Below are 25,804 nucleotides of genomic sequence, written 5' to 3'. Positions count from 1 at the left end.
TTTTTTTTTTTTTTTACACATGGGGCAGAGATATCCAGATTGTCAGGAATGCATCTGATGCTCTCCAGAGCTGAGTGTTGTCTGATGAGCAGAACGGCCTTTTTTCTTAAACTGTGCCTTTTCTTCGTCATATCTGTGAGTTCAGCAGCAGCGTTGCACAGCATTGCAAGCCCTTTATCATCTATGTTGCTGTCTTTATTGCATCCTACTTCTGTTTTTATGCTAACTGAATTTCCCACTGCCAGTGTCAAATGGTTATCCTTCACCTTACACATAGCTTTGACACCTATTTTGCTGCATCTTCTTGCCAGAGTTGGTTTGATTTGCTCCAGAGAGGCTCCTGTGGGGTGGGATGGAAAGTTTTGCCTCCTTTGCCTCGTTGTGTCTCATCGGGTAGTGGGAGCGCTTTTGGTGATGAAGACCCTTGCTGCATTTCATCAGAATTACTTCACGCAAGGACACTGAGCTGCTCTGCTGCAGTGTCTGTATCAGTTTCCGCTCGGTAGCGGTTAAACCATGCTTGGGGCATTTGTTTTCTTCCCACAGACCATCTTGCTTCTCCCTTCTGACTCATAAGATGGGCCCAGCAGACATGGTGCTTCCCCTCCCTCTGGCGGGGTGTGACTGGGAGGCCCCCTCAGCCCCTTCTGTCCCTCACTGGCTATGAGGGGTATTGGAGGCCGTTCTGTCTCTTCTGGGCTTGGATCTTGCCTTGCTCGTGTTTATGTGTGGGTGAGTGTAACGTGACGTCCCACCTAGCACAGCTCTGGCAGAGAGTAGGCTTTGCTCTTGGCTCTGCTTGCAGCTTTGACCAGCTGGTACTATCATTTGTCACAAAAAGTAGTAGTAGGATCAGGCTGGGAGTAGGAATTTCAGCTCTTGCACAGTGTTTATGAAAAGAAGAGGAAGACGTGTAGACAGAAGCAGTAATTAAGGTGGGTGGCATGTGGAGGGAGAGTGAGATAAGGCAGAAGTGATAGGATCTGATGGGTACCAGTGCCGTGGCTGAGAACAGCTGAATAACTAATTTATTTCAAATACTCGTGTTTGTTTTCTCATTCTCAGCATTTCAGTGTTTCTATGCTGGTTGAATTTGCCCCGTTTCAGCTTCATAACCAGTCTTTATTGTAGGAACCCCATAGCGTGTGCCAGTTGTCCCGCTGCAGCCCACATCCAGGTAAGAAGTGAATCCCTGTGCCTGGCGGGGGCGGTGCCAGCGCAGAGATCCTCTACTCAGGGAGCCCTGGCACAGCTTGAAGCTGCTGGTTGCTGCCTCCTGGCTGCGTGTCTGCCTCACGTCTCTTCCTCTCTCACAGAAGGCCCTTCTCTCAGCTCCCACAACTGCGGGGAGATGGGCAAGAGCAAAGACTGAATAATTTAGGAGCTGTGCTTGCGTCCAGCAGTTCTCACATTTTAAATACCATGTGCTGTGTTGTCTTCTTATTAATTCTTGATAAGGCTATGCATTTGCATTGTTGGGCTTCTGGAAGAAGCTGCTGGTGGCCATGGTACGGGCACTCTGGCTGACTTGCCCTATGCCAAGCTGATGGAAGTGCCTGGGCTGCTCTGCAGCGTCTGAGGAGGTTTCTCAGCTCAGAACTCGAGTTGGAAGCTGTTCCAGTTTGGAAAAGAGCATAATCCCATAGTGGCTGCGGAAGGTGAAACTAATTTAGTTCAGGGGCTTTCTGTAGGTTTTGATTGGTTATTGTATTTTTTCTCTTTGCAAAGTGTACAAGCAGATGGTAGTGGAGATCTGAGGGACAATAAAGACCTGATGAGGTAGAAATAAATGATGTGGCTTTTGTGTTTTGTGATGGCGGTGTCGTGCAAGGAGGGGGGAAATGGACAGATTTAGAAGAAGCAAAAGGCAGAGAGCCAAAGTACTTTTGTTGCTGTTCTGTACTGCAAATCTCCAGAGATTAATGGTACCTAAAAGATGAATTCAAGTGTGAGCCGTGCACTCAGGAGGACTGGCTGGGTTGGCAAAGGTCCCTTGTGCCAGAATTTCTGTTCCCTGAGATGGTTACTTGTGATCTGCAAGAGGGGAGGGGAGTAGGGGCTGCAGCCTGAACCAAAGGACTTCCAGTGAAGGCGGGGCTGAGGCTGCAATCTGTTGTTATTTTTTTGTTAATGACAAGTAATGTAAAAGTGTGTGCTTCTGCACTTCTCCAGCATGAGTTTATTGTTGGTGGTTTTCCCCAGGAGTGCACTAGAATAAAATGAATAACAGTATTCGCATACCATTCTTCCTCACCCTCTTGTCTCTGGAGACCGATTCAGGGGCTCTTGTTTGTTCTTTTTTCTTCTTTTTGGAAACAATTAGCAGATGAATGTCTGGGCCATGCAGTTCGCAAACACCTGCTGCTGGATGCAGCCGTGCCCCTGGGACGAGGGCTGCTACGTGCTTTCTGCCATCTGCAAGTTACCTCTAGGATCGCACATTTGTGCTGGCACATTCTTTGTGCAGCAGTAAGGAACCAGCAGCAGCAGCTGCCTGCAGGAGCACTGTGTGCGAACGTCGGGCAGAGGATCCCATCAGCTGCGGAGGGTCCTTGCTTTCAGTGATCAGTAGCAGCATCTCATCCGTGTAGCATTTGTGCATGCAGAAAACCTTCCTGGCAGGGAGGCTTTTAGTGCATTGTGGACACGGTGGTGCCACCAGCTCGGGGCCTGCACCCTGGGGTCAGTCAGAGCGTACCCTGGCGGTCCTTGTGCTGGGGTGAGGCCTGGCAGCAATGCTGGGAGCCTGGTGCAAGGGGTGGAGCGTGGCCGCCGTGCCATAAATAGATCCAGCACGCCGAGATCTGGGCACGAAGATTGGGTTGCTATGGAGATTGAGCTGAATCAGATTACCTGCGGCTCTGCTTTTACAGCTTGCGCGTATGTGGTGGCTGCGTGGTCGCGTGTGTGCGGCAGGCTGCTGTACCCAGCCTGGAGCCGGGGGAAGCAAGGAGCAAAGCAGCTGAAGGGCTGGCATATGCCAAATCTGTTACCGTAGCAACCACGAACCTGAGCCAGGCTGGCTTCAGTCTTGTGGTGCTCTAGAAAGGCTCCTGTCTCTGCTGTGTGATGCTTCTGCTTGTGAGCTAATTCTGGCTGTGCTAAGTCTGTCTGTGCAAGCTGCCTCCATTTTGCTGGAATACCGCTGTGCAGACTAAAGATGCATCTGTACTGTGTCAGGCATGTTTTCAGTAAGGCAAAGAGGTAATATCACTGCAGGAGGAAAGGAAGAAATCTGTGCGTTATTCACATTCTTCTGAAGAGCTTCTGAGGGTGTCTTTCTGTATCTCTGCAAGCTGTTTTCCCACTTAATTCTCTAAGTTTTTTCAATTCAGTTTAGCATGTCCTTTTCCTCAGCCTTTATGGATATGTGGAAAGTGCAAACAGTTGGGATGCAACATTATTCATAAGAAACTCTTACTGACTCAAGTGATGCTGTCTCCCATTGAGGGTACTTTTAGAATGTGCCTATAGTCCTCTGCTGAGCTGTTTCTGAGACGTATGACTACTGCTAAGGTGTTTCACAGAGCCACCCCTGTGTTGTAGGCTGCCCATGCTAGATAAATATACCATCAGCTGTTTTAGGTAGGTTTGCAATACTTTGAAAATGCCTTTTTTTCTCCCTCAGTTGTGCCAAAGTGCTACTATCTGTTTAAGAGTCACACACTGCAATCTTGGCAAGGTGAATGGTAACAAAAAAGGAAGCAGCGGCACCAGTATAGCAAGTCCATCCAGATCTGACTTCAGAAATTGTTCCACCTTCTGTCAGTTTCTTCCATCAGTTTCAGGAGGAGGAGGTGTTCTCAGCCCATAGAATCTGGAATCATAGAATCTTGGAGTTGGAAGGAGCCCTGAAAGGTCATTTAGTCCAACCATTTTTCTGTAATGAACAGGGACACCTACAGCTAGATCAGGTTGCTCAGAGCACCATCCTTGAGTGTCTCCAGGGACAGGGCATTCACCGCCTCTTTGGGCAGCCTGTTCCATTGCTTCACCACCCTTATTGTTAAAAATTTCTTCCTTATATTCAATCTAAATCCAATATCTAAATCTCCTCTCTTTTAGTTTGAAACCATTTCCTCTTGTCCTTTCAGCAGTGCACAGCAATAGGACGAGGGAAAATGGCCACAAACTGAAGCACAGGAAGTTCCACACAAATGTGCATAAGAACTTCTTCACAGTAAGGATAGCAGAGCACTGGAACAGGCTGCCCAGAGAGGTTGTGGAGTCTCCTTCTATGGAGAAATTCAAGACCCACCTGGACCCCTACCTGTGCAATCTGATCTAGGGAGCCTGCTTTGGAAGGGGGGATTGGGCTCGATATTCTCTGGAGGCCCCTTCCAGCTCCTACAATTCTGTGGTTCTGTCACAGCAGATTCTGCTAAAGAGTCTGTCCCCTTCTTTCTTATAGTCCCCCATTAGATACAGAAAGGCCGCTCTCTGTTCTCCCCAGAACTCCAGGCTGAACAGCCCCAGCTCTCTCAGCCTGTCCTTGAAGGGGAGGTGTTCCATCCCTTGGATCATTTTTGTGTCCTTCCTCTGGACATGCTTTGACACGTCCACGTCTCTCCTGTGCTGGGGACTCGACATCAGGATGCAGTACTCCAGGTGAAGTCTCACCAGAGCAGAGCAGGGGGGCAGGATCACCTCCCTTGCCCTGCTAGCCACACTTCTTTTGATGCGGCCAAGGATATAGCAGAAAGCTGCAGGGGCACATTGCAGGCTCGTGTCCAGCTTGTCATCCACCAGTACCCCCAAGATCTTTTCAGTGGGGCTGTGCTGTATCCTCTTGTATTGATACTGGGGGTTGCCATGACCGAGGTTGCAACACCTTGCACTTGGGTTTGTTGAACCCCATGAGGTTCATCTGGGCCCACTGCTCCAGCCTGTCCAGATCTCTCTTAATGGAATCCCATCCCTTGGGTGTGTCAACTGCACCACACAGATTGATGTCATCAGCAATCTTGCTGAGGGTGCACTTGATTCCACTGGCAGTGTCATTGATGAAGATGCTGAAGAGTACTGGTTCCAGTACTGATCCCTGAGGGACACCACTTGTCACCGATCTCCATCCAGACACCAAGCCATTGACCACCACTCTCTAGGTACAATCTCACAACCAATTCCTTGTCCAGTGAACAATTCACCCATCAACTTAGTATCTTTCCAATTTGGAGAGAAGGATATAATGAAGGACCGTGTCAAAAGCCTTAGTGATGTCCAGATAGATGACATTGGTGGCTCTTCCCTTGTCCACTGGCGCAATTACACCATCATAAAAAGTGACAGGGTTGGTCAGGCAGGACCTGCCCTTGGTGAAGTCATGCTAGTTATCCCATATCACCTCCTTTTCTTCCATATGTCTTAGCATAGCTTCTAGGAGGATCTTCTCCCTGATCTTCCCCATTACCAAGATGAGGCTTCGACCCTTCTTAAATGAGTACTATATTGCCTTTTTCCCCGTCAGCAGGGACTTCACCTGACCACCATGACTTTTCAAAGACCGTCGAATGTGGCTTGGTGACTGCATCAGCCAATTCCCTTGGAACTCTGGGATGCATCTCATCAGGACCCACTTGCCCTCTGCCTGTGTTTGTTGTGCTTGTAGGATCTCTGTAGTGTCTGGATAAAGGACAAACAGCATAATGGGTTTCTTAGGGACATTGTATATTTTTATGAATAAAACTGCTAGCAATGTTTAATATAGCTGTTAAGCAATGATGGTGTTAAATGGCTCATGTGAGATGGAAGCTGCACGTCTGCTTCTTTAAAAGCTTAGTGCAAGCAAAAAGAGTATGTGCTAGAACAGAAGTAATGGCTGGAAGTACACAGACTGGGAAGAAGAAATAACCAAAGCTTCAGCGATAAAGTTCCCTCTAAGATTATTAAAATGTCTAAAAATGGATCAAAACTGTCATGAATAGTTCATACCGTTCTTCAGACTGTGTTGATTTAATTTCTACAATGAGTGAAATGGGGTTCCTGGCCACACAGGTGAGGTTGGCTGGTCCTGAGCTCCATGTTCCTGTTTCTGAGAACCAGGCAGACAGCTCTCTTGGCGTACTCGGGGTGCATAATGTAGCAAAAGGAAACCTGTCAGCCAAGCAGTGGGTGTTAAAACTCCTGGCCACATTTATGTCTGCTTCAGCTTCCAGTTTAGTTTGACTGGTATGAAGTATCTTGATTTCACAGTAAACAACATGCTATGGTTCACTATAGATTTGCACTGGGTACAGATTGTCTTGGCTGGATATAAATGGAAATCCAAGATGTTCCAATGACGTTTTAGAACTGAGAATTTTGTTCTTTCTGGGCATGGTTTGAAATCTGGTCTTTTGCAAGATAACATTTCAGTGAACCAAAATTCCTATGGCTTCTGTTCTGCAATTTTTGCTTTGTCCTTCACAAAGGTCCTCTTTTTTAGTCTTAGAAATTAATGTTGCACTCTATGCTCTTTACTTATGCAGTCAGTAAATTGTATTGTCTGATATTGATTTATATTCTAAGATCCACTGCCACATTGTGAGGTGCATTTGTTGTATCAGATGAAAGCTGGAAACAATGGCAAAACAGACCTCATTCTGCTACCGTTCTGAACTGGGGTACTCAGAAGGCAGGGCTTTGCATCTGCCTGTTGCAAAATGATCTCCTGCTAGCTTCATATCATTCTTTAGAGCAAACGTATTTAAATTCATGAAAACTTTCATATAGGTGAGTGTAAGACTGGGCTATCAAATCTGCAGTCAAATTATTCATTGTCAAATTCCTCTTTTCCTTGACTTTATTCCTGTGGCTCTGTGTCTGCAAATAGAAGACACTTGTAAGGGCTGCAGCCGCTGAGGTGTAGATGAGACAAGGACACCACATTTGTGTGGACTAGTGCTGGGTATTGGTCTGACACAGATGTCTCTGATCTGATAAAGAGTCTTTCGTGCTATTCTGTCCATCCTGTGGTGTGATGCATTTCCTGTTGTGTGTCTTAAATATAAACATATATTTCTGGGAGGAGCTTGCAGAACACCGCACATCTTCTCTTTTGAGAAGTTCTGTCACAACCTAAAATGTGGTGCTCTGGGAATTTTGAGAATTAGCGTAGTGCCAATAAATAGAAGTGTTGTTTTGAGCACTTTTTGTCCCCAGTTACTGGAATACCACAGAGCAGTGGCTGCTCTGAATTCTGTCTTTGTGTCTGGCCACCTTTGTCAGCTTGCACCAATTCCTGAGTGTTGCTGATGCTTCTGCAGTATGTGGGTAGTGCTTATCCTCACTAAACTGTCCTTATGAGTGCTTGGGTAAACAGTGCTGATCCCTGCAACATGATGGGTTTCTGCAGTAGATTTCCATGGTAGCCTTCATTTCTGTTTCTCCCTTGAGCTGCAGCTGCAGGGAGTTTCAAACAGTGCTCAACAATTTGACCTTCCAACGGCTGGATCCAGTATATTTGTACAGAGAAAAGCACACTGCCGGGGCTCTGCTCAGAAAGAAACAACCTAGAGTTAAAGCAGTTTGAGAACAGGCCATCATGTCAAAGCCTATAGTATCTCAGGGTCAAGATATTGTTCAGGTTCAGTTGGTAACGTGAAAGGGGAGACATAGGATAAACAACCAAAAGATCTTCATCAATCTTTGATCTCTTTCTATTCTAATATCTTAGTTTGTAAAATCCAGAGGAAGGATGGTAGCAGATCTGAGGAAGAAACTACTTTACCTCATTGCTTGTAGAGAAGTAAGCTCCCATCTGTAGTTGTGTGATAGTACTTGGCTGCTTGCTCCCAGTGCATGAGTGGCTGCTTAGTAAAAACAGAAGTGGCGTGGACAAGGGAGGAAGAAGAAGAGTGTTAGTTTTCATATTGTTACCCCAGTCTGATTCGCCTTGTCACTGTGTGAGCACTCGTACCTGTACAAAGCAAGGGACAACTTTGGGCTGAAAGCAAGGTTTTGGCAGATGCAGGGAAAGGCAGGGCTGTAGTGCCTGTTTGTGTTGGCTGCAGTGAGTCAGCAACCAGGAGCAGGAAGGTGAGATCCTGCAAATACTGGTCTAACACTCTTTGGTTGTTGTCATCATCCTTTTAGATACTAAATCTTTGAAGAAGAAATCCAAAAAAGGGAAGGTGGACGTTTAATGCTAGATTGTGTATTTATACTGATGAAAAGAGAGAGGTCTGTGGATGGCCATGACTGCCTAAAACACAGACTTTTAGAAAATGTAAATAATATCTGTGTATTTGGTGTTCTTGATTGTGCCTCTGACGCTCTTGCTTTTCTTGATTATAGGTTGAACTTGCTGGACATTTCCAAGTGAATTGCTCCCTGGGGCAGTTGCTCACAGCTGACAGGCCAACAGGCTGATGAACGGCAATTCACTGAGATGACATAGGAAGGGGTCAAGGACAATGGTGCAGAAAAAGAAAAGCTGCCCTCGGTTACTCGACTACCTTGTTATCATCGGAGCCAGGTAATGTAAGAGATTCTGAGCTGTGCTTTTGTGTAGGCAGTAGAGTGGGAACATATAGCACTTATGAGGCCGCACTTTGTGCGTAGGAAGCACTGTCTGGAATGAATGCAGACTGGGGGCATGTAGGACTGGTGTGTTTTTTGAAAGATACTACTGCAGTTAGAGCTTTTTTGCTTGTGGTTTGGATCCTCCTCTTCAAGGCTCTACAAAGAGTGACTAAGAATAGCCCGTTTATACATGACTCTGATAGCTTGTGTGTCTAATCGTCTTTGCTTCTGTTGACATCAGAACAGGGTGATTCACGAACTGAAAATACTGAAAGCTGTGTGTAAGCAAAATGCTGGTGGGGGTTACTTCTCTGGCTTTTGAAGAGTAATCTGTAAACTCAGTTAAAAAAAGTCTGAAACTTGCCTTACTTGTCTGATTTTCCTAATACTTTTAGCCTCATAAAAACTACATTAATGCTTTTAATTTATTTTGTTTAAGTCTTATTAGTTATCAGTTAATAAAATGTTAAACTTACCTGCTCAAGGAGTGTGTGGAATATGGGGTTGTTGTGCTTTTTGTCTAAAGTGAAGGTGCACAGCAAATGTTATTTTTCTCCTTTTGAAATTTGTGTGGTAAATTTCTGCCAGTTTATTTAATGGATGTGCTACAAAATGTATTGTACTTTCATTTCTGAACATAAGTGGTTTTTGTGCATCAGCTTGTTGCTTTATCTACTTTTTTTTTTTTTTTTAAATGCTTTGAGTGCAATATTGAGGCTAAGTAGAGGAAATGATACAAGTAATTTTCTAAGTAGTAACTGTTTTATTATTGTATTTTACTGGCAGAGTAATTCGGTAGTTTAATTATTTTCTCGTTGTCTGTGGGGAAAAATAACCCAGTTTTCAGTATGTAGGTCATAAAGTGACTAGGAAAAGAAGGAAGAAATGTTAACTGCCTCTTCCAGTGATGCTCATAGTGTCTCTTTTCTCAATTAAAGACTTGCTAGCATCAGTTCTGGACTCCCACACTACTCTCGCCTTTTGATAGGCAGTAGACGCTAGATTGCTACTGCTTGGAGACCTGCTGTCTCATGTATCAGGTGCTTCAGCAGCTGCTAAGGACAGGAGGTGGAGTTGACTGAAGTAGCTTCCACTGCTCCTCCTTCCTTAGGTAGTCCATGTGGCTGTTATTATTACAGCTTGTTATCCATGGCACATCAGTAGCAATGTCTTTTGGAAGTATTCTGTTTTATTAGGTGTAATTCTTCTGAATGTCTGAGAAGACTTGTCTTTCTGTATTTAGTGCATATTACTGCAAAGGCACAAGCTTACATATATATTATACATATATATATATATATATATATATATATATATATATATATTCACTGGTACTTTGTTGGTGACTTTTTTGTGATGTTAACTAAACTCTGTATGCTTGTTGTTTTTTCGTTTTGTTTTGTTTTTGTAGGCAGCCAAGTAGTGATAGTGTTGCTCAGACTCCTGAGCTGCTACGACGTTATCCTCTAGAAGACCACGTGGACTTTCCTCTACCACCTGATGTTGTGTTCTTCTGCCAACCAGAAGGATGCCTGAGCGTGCGGCAGAAACGTATGAGCTTCCGCGATGACACTTCTTTTGTCTTCACACTCACAGACAAGGATACGGGTGTCATTCGCTATGGAATCTGTGTCAACTTCTACCGCTCCTTCCAGAAGCGAGTACCCAAGGAGAAGGGAGAAGGCACAGGAGGACATCGAGCTTCTCGGGAGGGACAGAAAATGGCTAAGTCTGGGGATGCGTCTGCACCCCAAGAGGATGTGGGCACTGAGAGTTCAGAGAGTGGCTCTTCACTGCAGGCCCCAAGTACAGAGCCTACCCCAGATGTGAGCCGGTCGCCACACAGTAAGCGTCTGGCCAAAGGCAGCCATCGTTCTCGAAACAGCACCCTGACTTCTCTGTGCATCCTTAGTCACTATCCTTTCTTCTCCACCTTCCGCGAGTGCCTGTACACCCTCAAGAGACTTGTGGACTGCTGTAGTGAGAGACTGTTGGGCAAGAAGCTGGGGATTCCTCGTGGAGTCCAGAGGTATGTTGAGGGGGAAGAAAGAATTGTATCCTCTCTCTGCTTGTTTCCAAATGTCAAATTGTCATGGCAAATTGCTGTGATAGGCGAGGTTGTAGAAGACGTTGGTCTTCTGCAGTTGGTCTTCTGTTGGTGGCTGATCTTTTTGCTATTTTAACCGGAAATCACAATAGAAAAGGGAAATTTTTGTGTTGATTTGTGTAAGAATTCTCTATTTTGTTTTGTCACCTGGTGTGATTTTAGTTTTTAATATTAACATGAAGGCACTATGCTGCTAGCAACTGACACAATTTCTCGGAAGCTGAGTGCTTTTGCTGTGGTTATTGCTTTGGAGTATAAGCTCTGTAGTAGTGCACATCAGGACTAATAATTCTCTGACAGATTAGAAACAGTAAGAAGTAACAGGGTGAATTTCAACTTAAAGCCAGGGGGAAATGTTGAAAGTGTGTTTTATAGGTTTATGAAAAATAATCTGAACTTCAGCTCCACTTCTCCCCACTTTCAGTGGGAGAGAAGAGATAAGAGAAACAGGAATGTTTGAAAGAGATCGAAGTACAAGATTTGAGGAGGAGAGAAAGAGGAGAGACAGAAAACTGAGTTGTCTATGAAGTATATAGGAACGGAGGTTTGCAAGAGCAGATTAAACAGTATCTTGGTGTATTATCTGTTATTATAATGCTAGGTACACAACAAAGGCTGTTGTGCTGTAGGGTACAGAAGGTATCAAGTGTATCAATTGTGGATGTATATTTGTATTATTGTGCCTAGACTCTGTGTTCCAGGAAGCTATTTTTTCCTTTCCGACTCATGAACTAAAAAGAGCAAATATAAAATGAATCTGTGGAGAAGGAGGTAATTATCTTACTGTGAAGATGAGTGGGGGCTGTGAAATAGTTCATAATCTGAGTTTTATAGCTTTTTACCTTCCAACTAAAACTTGTCAAAAGTAAAATATGCCAGGGCATCTGACACTTGTGTATTTATAAGTTCCTTTCCTCTTGTATTAAAGAGGAAGTCTGCTCCAGTTCACAGCGTAGTAATCTACTTGTTGGGTTGCTGCTCTAGAATAGTTGTAGGAGTGTTCTGGGTTTCTGACTGATTCCTGCTTTGACAGATTTATGGCCTGAATCCACTGGTTGTTGGGGAAAAAGTGATTCTCTGAGAATGGAAATAATTTATTAAATTGAAGTATGCAGGGAGCTTATATCATCACTTGGTTTAGTCTGATAATTCCTGAGGCAGAGAAGAGCTAAACTTCATGATTTTCTTCAGCTCTATGAACTCATCTGAATTTTGAAAGGAGTGTTGACATATTCTAGTGTTTGAATGGCATGTGGTATTTTAAAGATGTGCCGTTGTTGGACGAAGTTTGTAGAGTTGAGAGAAGACAAACTGAGTGACAGATGAAGACTGCTAAGCATCCATCAGTAGGAAGAGCAAAGCTGCCAGTTTGAATTACTGTGTGCTTTGCGACTATGACCTGGAGAAGTAGAATGGTTTCAAAGTGATGGCAGAATAAAAGTGAAACTGACTCTTTAGATGTTGCAGAAGGTTGTGTGTGTCCATTAACAGCTTCACGTCCTTTGCATTACAAGTGGCTGAAGGGAAGCTGGTGGATGAGAAGCATGGTGGTTTCAGATTGCTCTTCTTTTGATCCTTCCAAATTTCTGTAACTTTTTAATCCTTTATGAGGCATCCAATGCCAATTTTGTGGGTTTTTTTTTTGTTGTTGTTTGTTTGTTTAATTTTTTAAGGTATGAACTGTAAGGTAGAACATCTAATTTGAGCCATATTGTTCTAACAGATCTATTACAGTGACTGGAGATATTTATTAAGCTATTTCACAGTGGCTAGAACAGATTCACAGCCATTGTGAATGCAGTACTGCAACATTAAGGGCTGACATAGATTATCCAATTCATGTCCCTTGTGAGATCCAGTTTCAAATTTTGAAGCTCTTAAGGCCCTGAGCAACACTGTACACACTTTTTGGCCAGCCTGCCTGTGAGCTGCTTGTTTGGAGGTTGATAGTTTAAGGCTTTTGCTAAGGTAGTTAAATGCTTCCCAGTCAACTTTAAGAAATGTATATTCTCAGCTGAAATGCAACCATTTCTGCCATGGGTTATTCGTCTCAATACAAAGCAATTTGAGACTCAATGTAAAAGTGTTTTATGATGACAAAACATCTGGGACATCTTGGCGTGGCTTATTATCTCAGGATACTAGTTCCTGTTCTTGCAAAAGTTTGTAGGACTGATGGAAAGAATCCAGTCATTCAGGCTGCTGTGGTTCTGGGCAAGATATGGGAGTACTCCAATTGCACGCTGAATTTCAAGCACCCGGGTGACCTTTATGAACCATCTAAATGAATGCACAGACTCTTGGGCCAGTGTGGGAAACTCGTGTTGAATTGTGCCACAGAAAGATCTGTAGTTCCCCACAGTTGTTGCAGCTAGTTTAAATCCCTGCCCTTCTCTTCCCTTGTCTGGCCTAGCATGTTAGCAGGGTCTTTTAATTCTTGGTGACTCTGCCCTTTCCCTTGAAGAGCCAAGCCAAATGGCTGTCAAATGAAGCCGTTGGAGTATTAATCTTCTCATTTCTCCCTCTTTAGGGATACGACGTGGCGGATTTTCACAGGCTCACTTCTGGTGGAGGAGAAGTCCAGTGCACTGCTACACGACTTGCGGGAGATTGAGGCCTGGATATACCGGCTGCTGCGTTCGCCGATGCCTGTTGCTGGTCAGAAGCGGGTGGACGTGGAAGTTCTGCCGCATGAGTTGCAGCCAGCTTTGACCTTTGCTCTTCCTGATCCATCCCGCTTCACCTTGGTGGATTTTCCATTACATCTGCCTTTGGAGTTGCTGGGAGTGGATGCCTGCCTTCAGGTGCTGACTTGCATCCTTCTGGAGCACAAGGTAGGAAGGGAAGAGTAATCTTTGAAGCTTTACCCTTTCAGAAGCCAGGGTAGATTGGAGAACAGCTGTCTACTGGAGTCTTTGATATCAATTTGCCTGGAAGGGTGGAAGGAAAATGTCTTTTTGAGGTGCCTGTTTTGAAAAGTCTTGTTCTCACTCTAAAGTTTGTTTTCAGATGGATTAACAGAGGGTCATTCCAGTTCACAGCCAACAAAACAGGGTCCTGTAGGCCATGATATTTTTATGCCCCTGGTTGGGAGTATTGGAAGCAAATGGTTGCTGCAAAAGCTAATGTGAGTTTCTGTGTTTGAAGGTTGTACTGCAGTCCCGGGATTATAATGCACTCTCAATGTCTGTGATGGCCTTTGTGGCTATGATCTACCCATTAGAATATATGTTTCCAGTGATCCCTCTGCTCCCCACCTGCATGGCCTCTGCAGAACAGGTACATATTTTTCCTTCATTGGTCTTTTGCAAAGGATATTTCTGTTATCTCTGAAAACGTAGTAGTTCTCATTTCCACCCACCATGATTTCTCAGGGACTGTAATAAACACTTGCAAAGAATGTTCTTTGAACACCGCTGACTATTTAAATTGTATGTAACATTTTTTATTTAGGATATCATTAAAACTTGCTCGGTGAATACCGTGGTTCAAAGAAGTAGCTTCTTTGAAACACCATGGATCTACAATATTATGACTTTTTTCAGAGTGTAGAAACTTCTGCCTGCAGTTTATTTTCCTTGGAAGCATAAAGTACGAAGTTACTTCAGCTGGGAGCCTGGATTTCACCAGTAGTCAGGAGTTCATTATTTTGTTTGGAAAGGCAGAATTGAGGCCATCTTATTGCTTCAGTGCTATCCTGCAATGGATGCTGCAGATTTGTTCTTGTCCCTTGGAGGTAACCAGGTGTTCTAGATTAAAGGATAAATCAGCCTCCCAAGCAGCTGATCTCAAGCTGTTACGTAGTTTATTGATTTAAGCCTTTTTCCCTCTGCTGATCCCCTTATCAGAAACAACAAGAAATTCCCCTTAGGTTTTCCACATACGCTTATATTAAGAAAAAAAAGATGTTTCTTCTGTTTTTCTGCCTCGTAGACTTGTTATAATTTTGAAATTATATTATTATTATAAGGGTAGGGGCAAGGATGAAGCTTTTGGAAGGGTAATGCTATATTTACAACAGCATGGACTCACTTTGAGCTGAGGATGTACATGTGTTTGTTTGGTTCATGATATTGTAAGCTGTTAGTTTTGCTAAATTGTTTCATTAGAGCTGCGTAGCTCTATGAAAAGTATATCTCTGAAAACATTACAAATTTTTCTTCTAGATGAGAATTAAAGCCCTTAGAGCAGGATGGTTTTTGTTTTTTTTTCCTATTGTATGACATCAATGACTTATCAGTGCTCTGTGTGTTGCCTTTTCTGTGGTAAACATTCTATGCTATTTAAAAAAAAAAAAATTGGCAAAAATATGGTGATATCAAATGCAGAACTTGCCCTTACTACCATATCTCTGTCTTTCAGTTGCTTCTAGCCCCTACACCTTACATCATTGGTGTTCCAGCAAGTTTCTTCCTTTACAAACTAGATTTCAAAATGCCTGATGATGTATGGCTTATCGACCTGGATACCAACAAGGTAAGCGATGCTCTTAAAGACTCGAGGCTTTGTTTCTGGATAACTGTGGTCTTTTACCAGTATACACTCTAAGAATTTAAGAATGTTTGCGCTTGTAGATCAGCCTCAGTCTGCCTTTGTCTATTCTGTCTTAAGTTTTATATGATTTTGTTCTTAAAGCATTCTTTTTCAGTTAATCCATCTACCTATTTCATAGAAGGTAAATGCTCTATAAATGATTGAGCCATCTCTTTGGGTAACTATAACCCTGCCTGCTATAGCCCTAGATAGGAATCTAGATCTGATAAGAGCCTTCCAACAACATATTTTGTTATGATTCAAATGAGACAAAGTATCCCACTTTCTACTGTGGCATGAGCAAGGCTGTTTAAAGGGAAACATGTATAACATCTTATGTTTAATGGAGATTATTAAGGGTGAGTATAGAGAAATTTGAATAAATCTTTTAAGTTTAAACAATAATCTTGCGTTGTTTATGACAGTGTAAGTAACGTTAAATAGTTGTAAGAAAAGGAAAAACTTTTTTTTGTTTAAGTTTTATTTTATGACTTTTATTCCTCAGTTTCAGCAGTGGGGATGTAGGAGATTGTTTTGAAATGGGTCCAGCTGGGCAATTTTTCATTTGTTACCTGTGCTTAATTCCAGGTGATCGTTCCCACAAATGCGGAATCTTTGCCAGCGCTGCCAGAACCAGAAGCTTCAGAGCTGAAAAAGCATCTGAAACAGGTAATAAGCACTTTGGGGAAATGGACTCAGACTCAGTAAAACGTAGCAGATGTAGTGTTGCACAGCTCTTCTGCTGTACATGCTAAAAGCAGGCTTGCAACCTAACATATCAGATAGTTGTGAATGAGGTATCAGACTACTAGAATGCACTTGTTCAAGAGGTCAGCTAATCAGAGTGGCTGATTAAAAGAAGTTAGAAGATTTCTGAACCCCCTGAGTTCTTCTGTGCTTTTCTACCATTACTTTTTCTGACAAATCTAAACCTGAGGTTTTCATTGTGTTTTAGGTCTATGTAGTTTCTTCAAAGAATTTCATGGTCATTTTTGTTCCCTGTCCATTTTTTTTCTGTCTCTACTGCTTCCACTTTTGTAGGAGAAGCACAGGCCTAGGGATTTTCTGTCAGTGTATTTAAGGTGCCTTATTTATGTAGGTGCACATAGAGAACATCCCCTATGTTAGAACACAGCAGCATTTTAAGCTTGAAAAGTGGTGTTAACTGACACAGTTAAGTGTAGATATCCAGCTGCTGGTTTTCTCCCTTTATGCATAGAGCTAATTTGGAAAAGTAAGTGATTACTGAGGCCTATGACCACAGTTAATTTATTAGCCAGGTATATAATCAATGAATATAAAGATGTTATAATTATGAAATGAACAAGAGAGTTTGGCTAAGCAGGTTATAATAATAAAAAGAGAACATATAGAAAGCTTATCTGTGTCCTGGGCTCACTGCAAAACTCCAGCAGAGTGAATCTCCAGAAGAGATTCCTTCCTACTGGTAGTCAGCTCTTAAATGGGTCAAGGAGAGGTGCAGCCAGGCTCCACCCCTTCTGGCAGCACAGGTGAATTGCCTTCACCTGTGCTCCCATGGCTGACTCATTGCTCACCTCAGGTGATCAATCAGAGGTTCAGGCCTCAGAGATTCAGCATTCCCCATACACCAGCTAAAAAATAATTTGAAATGCTCTTGGGTGCAGTAGATGGTTTCTGTTTGTTACTGTTGTTTGGGGCTAATTTGTTTCCATTCGGTGTAGAGAGTTCCAGATTCCTCCTTTACATTTGCCATGTAGGACTGAACTCTGACTTGATCCATCTAGCTATGATCATCTGTGTTTTCCCTCCATTCACAGATCTGTGCAAGTTCTCAGTCTCTTCTCTTAGGTCCTGCTAAACCATTAGTCAGCTTGGGTCACCCTGGCTGACTGTGTCAAGCAGGCTTTATTTCTTTATTTCTGTTTTCCTTATGCATGCTGCATGCAGTATTTAAAGGTAAATTTTCTTACGGACCTAATGATGCCACCCCTCTCTCTCCTTATAGCCCAGGAGAGCAAAGTGTGTGACCTCTGTAATAACCCACTACTTACTGTCAGCTCAGATGGAAGTAGTGTGTTGCATGGAGTTTTGTTAGATCCACCTTACCCTTACTTCTGCCTCATCCCTTTGCAATTTCAGGCACTGTTGAGCAAAATTCTCTCATTAAAGCAAAGTTGAATATCAGAACAAATTACATTTTCCTTAAACAACTTCTATTTAAAATTATTGGTATTGACCCAAACAGTCTTTGGTCCTTATATATTCCTACATTCATCATCATCGATAGTTGAACATTGGCAAACGTGAATGAGGATTACTGGTTTGCAATACAAAGTAGAGAAGACTGAATTGCAGCTAAGGTTAACACTCTTTCTATACGTTTTGATCTTATTGTCAATCACAAATATTCAAAATACCTGATTTTAAGCCGCATTGGAAAGTTCTTAGCTTCATCAGTAAGGATTCTTTCCACTTTCCAAAGCAACTGTAGCCGAATGTGGATATTTTGGGGATGGGGCAGTTAGACATCTCTCCCTGAGCCTGTCTTGCATCCCTTTTTATTTCCTCTCATTTGTGATATTTGGTAGTAATAGATTTTTTTTTTCCCTCCATCTGTATCTCTGTGGTCATGTGTTCGTCTTGGCTCTGCTGGTGTTATCATATGATCTTCCATCTTGCCTCCAGTGTCTGGTTAGCATGACTGCAATCACTCAGCAACAGCTGCTCACTCCTGACAACAAGGTTCTTTATTTTATTCTTTTCCCCCCGGTTTTCCATGTTACCCTTTTACTTTGGTCTTTTTGTTTTACTTTATTTGTTTGTTTATTTTTGAGATTAAACTAGTGAAGACTCAGTTGGCAAATGGGAGAAATGAGGGAGATTTAGGTTGGATCTGGGTATTAAGGACTGACTTACTAGTCATGACGCTCCTGTGCATTTTCCTGAGGATATTATGAGGGTTGAAGAGGATGACTGCTTTATGGAGAGATGAAGACATTATTTAAATTAGAAATGTAGTTTGCAGACACACTGGAAGATAGATACCTGTGTGATGGCTGCCTGCGTGCTGTCCTGGGTTGTCAAACTCACTGACTGAACTGCCAAGTTGCAAGGCAAGTTATAAGGCATCTAGATCTTTGTGTGTGTTTTAAATACACATGGGCATAACCCTCCTATATGTTGTATGGTTTATCATGCAACTAGAGATCAGATGTGGACTATCTTTTTTCATGTCACGGATGGTCTAGACAAGCAGACTTCCATGTTAACCCTCATGCGTTTTCATTATTGAGGAGATCATTTGGACAGTCCACATAAAGGAGGGCCTGGAGGTATTTCTTGACTCAGTGTAGAAGAGATGATTTAAGACAAATTATTGGAGTGTGAACAATTGTTGCAATTGCCTAGAGAGTAGCTCTAAACTTTTGTTTCTCAAATAACTTCTTGCTGAATATGTGCCTAATGTTGTCCTTTGCTAGGCACTGGCCAGCATGAGTCTGAATACTCAGCCCATTCTTAATCTAGAGAAATTCCACGAGGGGCAGGAGGTGCCGCTGCTGCTGGGAAGACCACAGAATGATTTGCAGTCTACTCCCTCCACAGAATTCAACCCTCTGATCTATGGAAATGATGTGGACTCTGTGGATGTGGCTACCAGGTGAGACTGAAATGGAAAGCAGTGTTGAGTCTTCGTCAAGCTTGCACTTGAAGGCAGTACAGGACTGAGAGCAATGTCTGTCATTGGGTGGCTCTTGGTATTGAGCAGGTAAATGAAAACCAAGTGACTGATGGATTGATTTACTAAGTTTTTTAAGAAGACAACTTCTTGCACTACATTACTGTTCTTCATAGATTTGAAATTTCACCTAATACATACCTTTAAAAGGCTCTCTGTCTTCTGTTATGTTCTGTTTTTTTATCTGACATATGTCCTTTGCTTCTTTTTAGGGTTGCTATGGTGAGATTCTTCAACTCACCAAATGTTTTGCAAGGATTCCAGATGCATACTCGCACTCTTCGTCTTTTTCCACGGCCAGTAGTGGCCTTCCAGGCAAATTCCTTTCTTGCCTCTAGGCCAAAGCAAACACCTTTTGCGGACAAACTTTCCAGGACGCAAGCAGTAGAATATTTTGGAGAATGGTCACTCAACCCTACTAACTATGCTTTTCAGAGAATTCATAACAGTAAGTTTTGGTTTTCCCTTTCCTGCACTTCTGATGTCTTTCAGAAACTTGAAATGCAGATAGATTCTGGGGGCAAACTTAGCTTAATACCATATTATTCATAGAATCATAGACTATCCTGGGTTGGAAGGGACATACAAAGATAATCAAGTCCAGTTCCTGACTTCACATAGGACCATATGAAACCATGTGTCTGAGAGCACTGTCCCAACACTTTTTGAACTCCAACAGGCTCCTGGGGAACCTGTTCCAGTGTGACATTCATTCTGGGTAGAGAAATCCAGTTCAATAAATATTTTTCTATTTTACGTATTTTAATGCCATTTACTTCTCCAGGTGACTTTACTTCTTGTCTTGTTTGCTAGCAGAGAAGAATTCTTGTAGTTGTTTTTTGTTGTTGTTGTTTTATTTAGGATGACTGTTCCGTGTTTTGTGCAAGACTTAGTAAGGGATAGCCTCACTACTAATGAAGCCTTTGACACAAATAAACGAGTTCAATTAACTTTTTCCTTGTTTCTTTGTTTGTTTTTGGCGCAGATATGTTTGACCCAGCACTGATTGGTGACAAACCGAAGTGGTATGCTCACCAACTGCAGCCCATCCACTATCGTGTCTACGACAGTAATTCACAACTAGCTGAAGCACTGAATGTCCCAGTAGAAAAAGAAACAGACTCTGATCCCACTGATGACAGGTTAGTGGGGGGACATAACTTTAGCCACCTGACAATTACTTCAGATTATTCTGTACCTTTTCTCCAGCATCTCATTTGCTGCCTTTTTCTCTAGCCTTCCGTGCTTTTGTTTAATTTCTTCTGTCTGGTCAGAATACTGATATTGAAATAAATCGTCTCACTGCTTGGTCATCATTGTAGCAGCTTCTTATCTCTTTACTAATGTCTTCTCAAGCCTTCATTTTACATGAATCTTTATTTGTACTTTCCTGGTTTTTTTTGTTTTTTTTTTCCCTGTATGCCCCTTTATCATTTGGTATTACTTCCCAATCTGATGTCTTCTTTTTTTTTTTTTCTTCTGTGCTGTTCTTTCTCTGGTTACTTTTTTTTCTGTACTTCAAGCAATCCCACTCATCCTATCACTCTTTCATATCTCTCATCAAAGTTACACGAAGCTTGCTAATACTCCCCACTGCCTGAGACCTTGTACATTCAGTAAAGTGAGAATAATTTTTTGTTCATGTGTTTTTAGCCTTGTTTGCTGGAGGTTTGCATCAAGTTTTATCATCCTTCCTTCTCTTTTAGCTTGTGAGGTCTTCCAGGCTTGTACTTGTTTTTCTTTTATGTTCTACACAGCACCAGTAGTCCTCATGTTGGAAATTATTGTTATTATTAAAAAGAAGTGCTTTTCTTTTGATTTCCAGTTGTCTTGAAGCTTCCTTCCCTCCTGACATTTACTGAGAATTTGTATGCTTCTCCCTGTCCACCTATGCTTTACCTCATTAACCTTGCTGAGAGCTTTTAAATGTCTTCCCATATTGCCTCTTCACCTGTCTCAAATGTTCTTCATTTGCTCATGAAGCTGACCCCTTAATCTTGTCAGGATTTTTTTTTGTAGTAGTAGTGGTTATATCATGAGATTTTTTAAGATGCTATTGCTGTTCTGCTACCACTCATCTTTTTCTCACCTGTTGTGGCAGTGGCAGTGACAGTGTCGACTACGATGACTCAAGTTCCTCCTACTCTTCGCTTGGTGACTTTGTCAGTGAGATGATGAAATGTGACATTAATGGCGATACTCCAAGTGAGTAACTTTGGGCTGCATTTTCACGAGATCCACATAGGTTCCTCTTCCACATTCACCTGTGCTGTGATGGTGCGGAAATGCCTTCCCAAGTGTCTCAATCAGAGCAAAACATTGTTCTGTTATAATATTGCTCTGAGGTAAAGGAGTCAATTACCAGTAGCAGACTGAAGGAAGACATTTCTTCGGCTTATATGCAGTCCCCTCTGAAAGACACCGGAGGAGAAAGATCAGAAGTAGGTGCTGCTGAACAGAACCCACTGACTAGATTTGGAAATCTGCTGCCAGTAGAAAAGGTGCAATATGGGCTGCATATTACAAGCTTTCTTCTGCCCCCACTTTTTGGTCCTCAGAGCTGACTTTAATGAGTCACTTCATTTTATTGGGGACAGGAAAATGCATTCTCTTTGGTTTATATGGAGGCGGCAGCAGCAGTGTTTCTTTTGAGACCAGGAGATTATTACTTCAATAAGCCAAAAACAGGAATGCCAGCATGTTTCCTCTGCCCCAAGGACAAGAGGTAACAGTCGTATTTTGCAACAAGGGAAATTCTGCCTGACCATAAGAAAAGGTTCCCATTGTGAACATAGTTGAACAGATCCCCAGAATCAAAGGGGATTTTTCAAGCCTTGGAAACATTGAAAACTCAATAAGAAAAGGCCCTAGGCAGCCTGTATTAACTTTAAAGTTAACCCAGCTTTAAGTAGCCAGTTGGATTAGAAGTCTTCCAAAAGTGCCTTACAACCTTTCTGTCTGCTTCTGTATTCTGCTGAGCAGATCTGTCAGGGATTTTTAGTCAGATGGACAGAAGGCTGAGGAAGGCAGTATTCTTTAATGCAAAATGATGTATTTGCAGATGTTGACCCCCTGACTCACGCAGCCCTTGGTGATGCCAGTGAAGTGGAGTTTGATGATTTTCAAGAATATTCAGGAGATCTGGATGAACAGGCCATGGACAGTGAGAACTCCCAAGAGAACAACCAGCCTCGTTCAAGTTCCAGTACTACAGCCAGTAGCAGCCCCAGTACTGTCATCCACGGAGTGAATCATGTGTGTACTGATATGAATTCAGCCTGAAGTTGAGAAAATTAGGATATAAAGAGTGGGAGAATAATTCTTTCTGAGTGGGGCAAAAGCTAACCGGACTGAAAACAGAGATTAAATTGCATGCACTTTTTGGACTCCAAGCAAAGTGAAGTTACCAGTAGTTTCTTATGCTGAGACAGAACATTCCTGTGTGTAAAAGCTCACTTGCATTAAAGTACGTTATTAACAGAGAGCAGTGGTCCAGGTTGTGACTGCAGGAGTGACTTCTACACAGTATGGAAAGATCTGTTGTAAGGGAATGGGATGGGGAAAATCTTGAATCTGTGTTCATTTAGGAAGTGTGGGAGTTGATTCCGTAACCACGACAGGGAGCTGTTATCCTAGCACTTAACAGAAAGATCTGTTTTACAGGGAAGAAAACTTCCAGAACAATGCGTAAATGCTGTAACTTTTCTACAGTTCTAGATTAGAGCAACTGGCAGCGGGATTTGGGTGGGGGCCCAGAAACTGCAAAGACCCTGCAGAATTCCCAGTTTATAACAGTTGCTCTTTTCAGGCCCTTCAGTTTTAAGTAATTCAGGTTAGCAAACAGATGAATGATTTGACTGGTCCACAGGAGTCTGCAGATTCAGCAGAGATGGAGGAGAAGCTAGTTGCTGGATTTTCAAACCATCTCCCTTCTTTGCCACTACAACCAAGCTTTCCCAAGATGAGCTTTGATCGTCGTGAGAGTGACAGCCCAGCTGTCAGCATGAGCTCCTCAGAAGGGGTGGTGAGGAAACGAGAGTATGATAATCCATACTTCGAACCACAGTATGGTTTTCCTACAGAAGATGAAGATGATGAGCAGGAAGAGAGCTACACCCCAAGATTTAACCAGAATCTCAATGGAAGCAGGTGAGTTCTCCCTGTCCTCCTGCTGTTTTGTACAGCTGTCTTGGGGTTTCTGTCTGCTTCATGTAGTTTGACATTTTATTGAAGTAGTGGGAGATTATCAGTTCTTCATTGAAACATTCTAGTGTATGACCTACTGATTCCTCGACATCTTCAAGGGATTTTGGTTATGAAGCTTACTATTTCAGGGGTAAAATGTGAGGGGATTAAACATTTTTTTATGATTTTTTTTTTCCTTTGTTGCTCTCAAAGCAGAATTTTTTTTTTTCCACCCTTAAGTCTAGCAGTGTGGTGTTGCAGACAAATTTGCAGCATGTCCTAAAAAGTAATAAAAGCCTTAATGCAAAGATGCATCTCTACTTTTTTTCCTTCTCTTTTTTTTTTTCTTTTCTATTTTTCTTTCCCACAAGCTAAGGATAGTGTGGTAAAAACAGGCTAAAAACAAGATCAGCATCAGCCTCCTAGAGTCAGATAAGTTTTTGGTTGGGAAAAAAAATGTTAATAACACTTGTACATTTTTCTTCAAAGGTCTCAGAAGTTACTTCGTCCAAACAGTTTAAAACTGGCCAATGACTCTGATGCAGATTCAGACTCCAGGGCCAGCTCTCCAAACTCTACTGTTTCCAACAACAGCAGTGAAGGTTTTGGGGGCATCATGTCTTTTGCAAGTATGTGCTCATGCATTCATTAAACTGTTTTTATTTAGCAAAGCTTACAGAGAGGTGGTTAGCCAAGAGGAAGACTTGGTTGTCAAATTGTTACCAGTCTCCAGAAACTTGTATTGAGAATCACAAGACCTGTTTTAATTATACTGCTGATAGCTACTGCTTTATGAATTTTTCATTAAGAAGGACTTAGGTTGTGTCATTAGGCCCTTGAGTTATATGGCACTTTGGAGCACAAATCAGAAATTCTGTCCATTTCATTTAAACAAAAACTGTGATTTTATGAAACTGGTACAAGAGCGTTAACCAATAGTATGCTTTTCATGCTACCACTTCACTTGTTAAGGTCCTACATTAAATTTCCTCCCTGTGCTCGCTTACTTTCAATTATATTATTGAGTAATTTATAAAAATCATATCCACAGTTATGGAAAGCATTTGTTATGTAGAGTGTTTTAATGTGTGAAAGAAGATATAACCAGATAAATAGTCAGCTGTTATGGGGGAGGGACAAGAAGTTAGTAGCACTGAGAAAAGTGTATTTGATGTTTCTGCTAAAAAGATTGTTACTAAAATAAAGCTGGATTAGGGGGGAATCAGGGTAAATTGAAATAGTGCACTGACAATTTAGATGAACATTTTGAGGTTCTCCACATGAGGATCTCTATTCAAGTTCCTTTCAGGAGGTGTACAGACTTAAAGAGATGACAGAGCATTGTTGCACTCTTTATGTTGTTAGAAATCTTTTGGTGCTGCGAAAAGCTTTGTTTTCTCATAAATTGAAACTTCTATTTTAAAGTGTGCTTTTGGTTCAGTTCAGAATTTCGTAAGGTTCTGTGCACTCTTCTGACTTCAGGACTGTGTATTTTAGAGATCTTTTGTCATACTGTTTTCTCATGTGACCCCCGCCACTTATTTGCTCCTAAAAGGAATACCAAACTAGAAGACAGTTGATGTGGGGTTACCTGTATAATGGCAGGAAGACAGACTGACACTGCTGGTACATTTAAGACTCAAAAACACAGTGACAATGATTGTAACCTAAGAGCTAAGAATTACCTTTTAAACAATTTAGAATAGTGAGAATACAGATATGGTTGTGTTGTAAATGAAATTATATTATGCTTGTCAGATCTGTGGACTTAAAAAAAATCAGACTTTCAATAAGAAGGCGAGTTACAGGAAATTTAGGAAATATGGGTACGTGCAGAGAACATTAGGTATTCGGTGAAGAAAGGCTGAGTAACCTGGGTCAGTTCAGCCTTTGGAAGAGACGTCTGAGAGAAAATGTGATAAATGTTTAAAAATATCTGACGGGAGGTGGGAGGCAAATGGATGAGGTCAGGCTAATCTCAGTGGTGTGCAGTGATAGGAGGAATATTGGCCTAAAACTTGAACATATGAAGTTCAGTACTAAAATGAGGAAGAATTTCTTTATGGTACAGGAGATGGAGCACTGGAACAGGTTGCCTGAGAGAGATTATGGAGTCTCCTATGGAGATATTCAAGACCCATCTGGGTTTGAACCTGTGAGAACTATTGTAGGATACCTGCTTTAGCAGGGAGGTTGGACTCTATGATGTCTTGAGGTCCTTTCCAAGCCCTGCAATTCTGTCATTCAGTATAGTTTTTGTTTTGTTGATTCTTTTGTTTTTTTGTTTTGTTTTGTTTTTCTTTTATCATAGGCAGCCTGTACAGAAACCACAGCACAAGTTTCAGTCTGTCCAATTTAGCCCTGCCAACCAAAGTTGGGAGAGACAAGAATACCCCCTTTCCCAGCCTGAAAGGTAACCATTTTTCCCTTTGTCTTCTACAGCCTTTACTATTATTGTGACTCTGCAATTCCTAAAAGGAACGTTGGTAGTGAAGAATTTTGGTAATTTGTGTTAGTACCTGCTTTAATTATCAAGACAAAAATTGTCTTGATGTTTCTTAGTCAGACTTCTTTTTAGCAACTGAGCTGCATTGGGGTGGGAGACTAGCTAGCCTACCTTGTGTTAATAGGTACACTGTGAATGTTGGTTTTGTTTCGTATTTTGTTTTATTTAATTTTTAAGTCTTTAGCATAAAGAATGGGAACAAAGAGGTAGGTTCTACTTTTGTACTGCCACTGTCTTCCTGGTTAGCTTTAGG

At 42.1% G+C, this 25,804-nt stretch overlaps 1 protein-coding gene across 16 annotated transcripts in view; it reads left to right on the top strand.

The window, feature by feature from the left end:
• MADD (MAP kinase activating death domain) overlaps nt 1-25,804 on the top strand; it is a 67,975-nt gene that overhangs the window by 3,660 nt on the left and 38,511 nt on the right. For 8 of the 16 annotated variants that reach the window (XM_090140901.1, XM_090140897.1, XM_090140899.1 and 5 more), the window contains exons 2-16: nt 8,275-8,455; nt 9,914-10,531; nt 13,140-13,443; nt 13,757-13,888; nt 14,972-15,085; nt 15,731-15,811; nt 17,810-17,866; nt 18,604-18,782; nt 19,073-19,308; nt 19,846-20,002; nt 20,959-21,065; nt 21,922-22,115; nt 22,729-23,009; nt 23,535-23,674; nt 25,357-25,458. In XM_090140901.1, coding sequence (XP_089997027.1) covers nt 8,394-8,455; nt 9,914-10,531; nt 13,140-13,443; nt 13,757-13,888; nt 14,972-15,085; nt 15,731-15,811; nt 17,810-17,866; nt 18,604-18,782; nt 19,073-19,308; nt 19,846-20,002; nt 20,959-21,065; nt 21,922-22,115; nt 22,729-23,009; nt 23,535-23,674; nt 25,357-25,458 — 2,764 coding nt within the window. In that variant the 5' untranslated portion in view covers nt 8,275-8,393. Of the gene's footprint in view, nt 1-6,414; nt 8,017-8,274; nt 8,456-9,913; nt 10,532-13,139; nt 13,444-13,756; nt 13,889-14,971; nt 15,086-15,730; nt 15,812-17,809; nt 17,867-18,603; nt 18,783-19,072; nt 19,309-19,845; nt 20,003-20,958; nt 21,066-21,921; nt 22,116-22,728; nt 23,010-23,534; nt 23,675-25,356; nt 25,459-25,804 lie in introns of those variants that run through there. The other 8 variants (XM_031593414.2, XM_090140896.1, XM_090140900.1 and 5 more) reach the window with 5 other exon arrangements.

The sequence above is a fragment of the Phasianus colchicus genome, chromosome 5, assembly GCF_987193195.1.
Source record: "Phasianus colchicus chromosome 5, bPhaCol1.hap1.1, whole genome shotgun sequence".
NCBI classification, from domain to species: domain Eukaryota; kingdom Metazoa; phylum Chordata; class Aves; order Galliformes; family Phasianidae; genus Phasianus; species Phasianus colchicus.
Note: the sequence above shows the minus strand (reverse complement) of the source record. Positions and strands in the feature narration are given on the sequence as shown.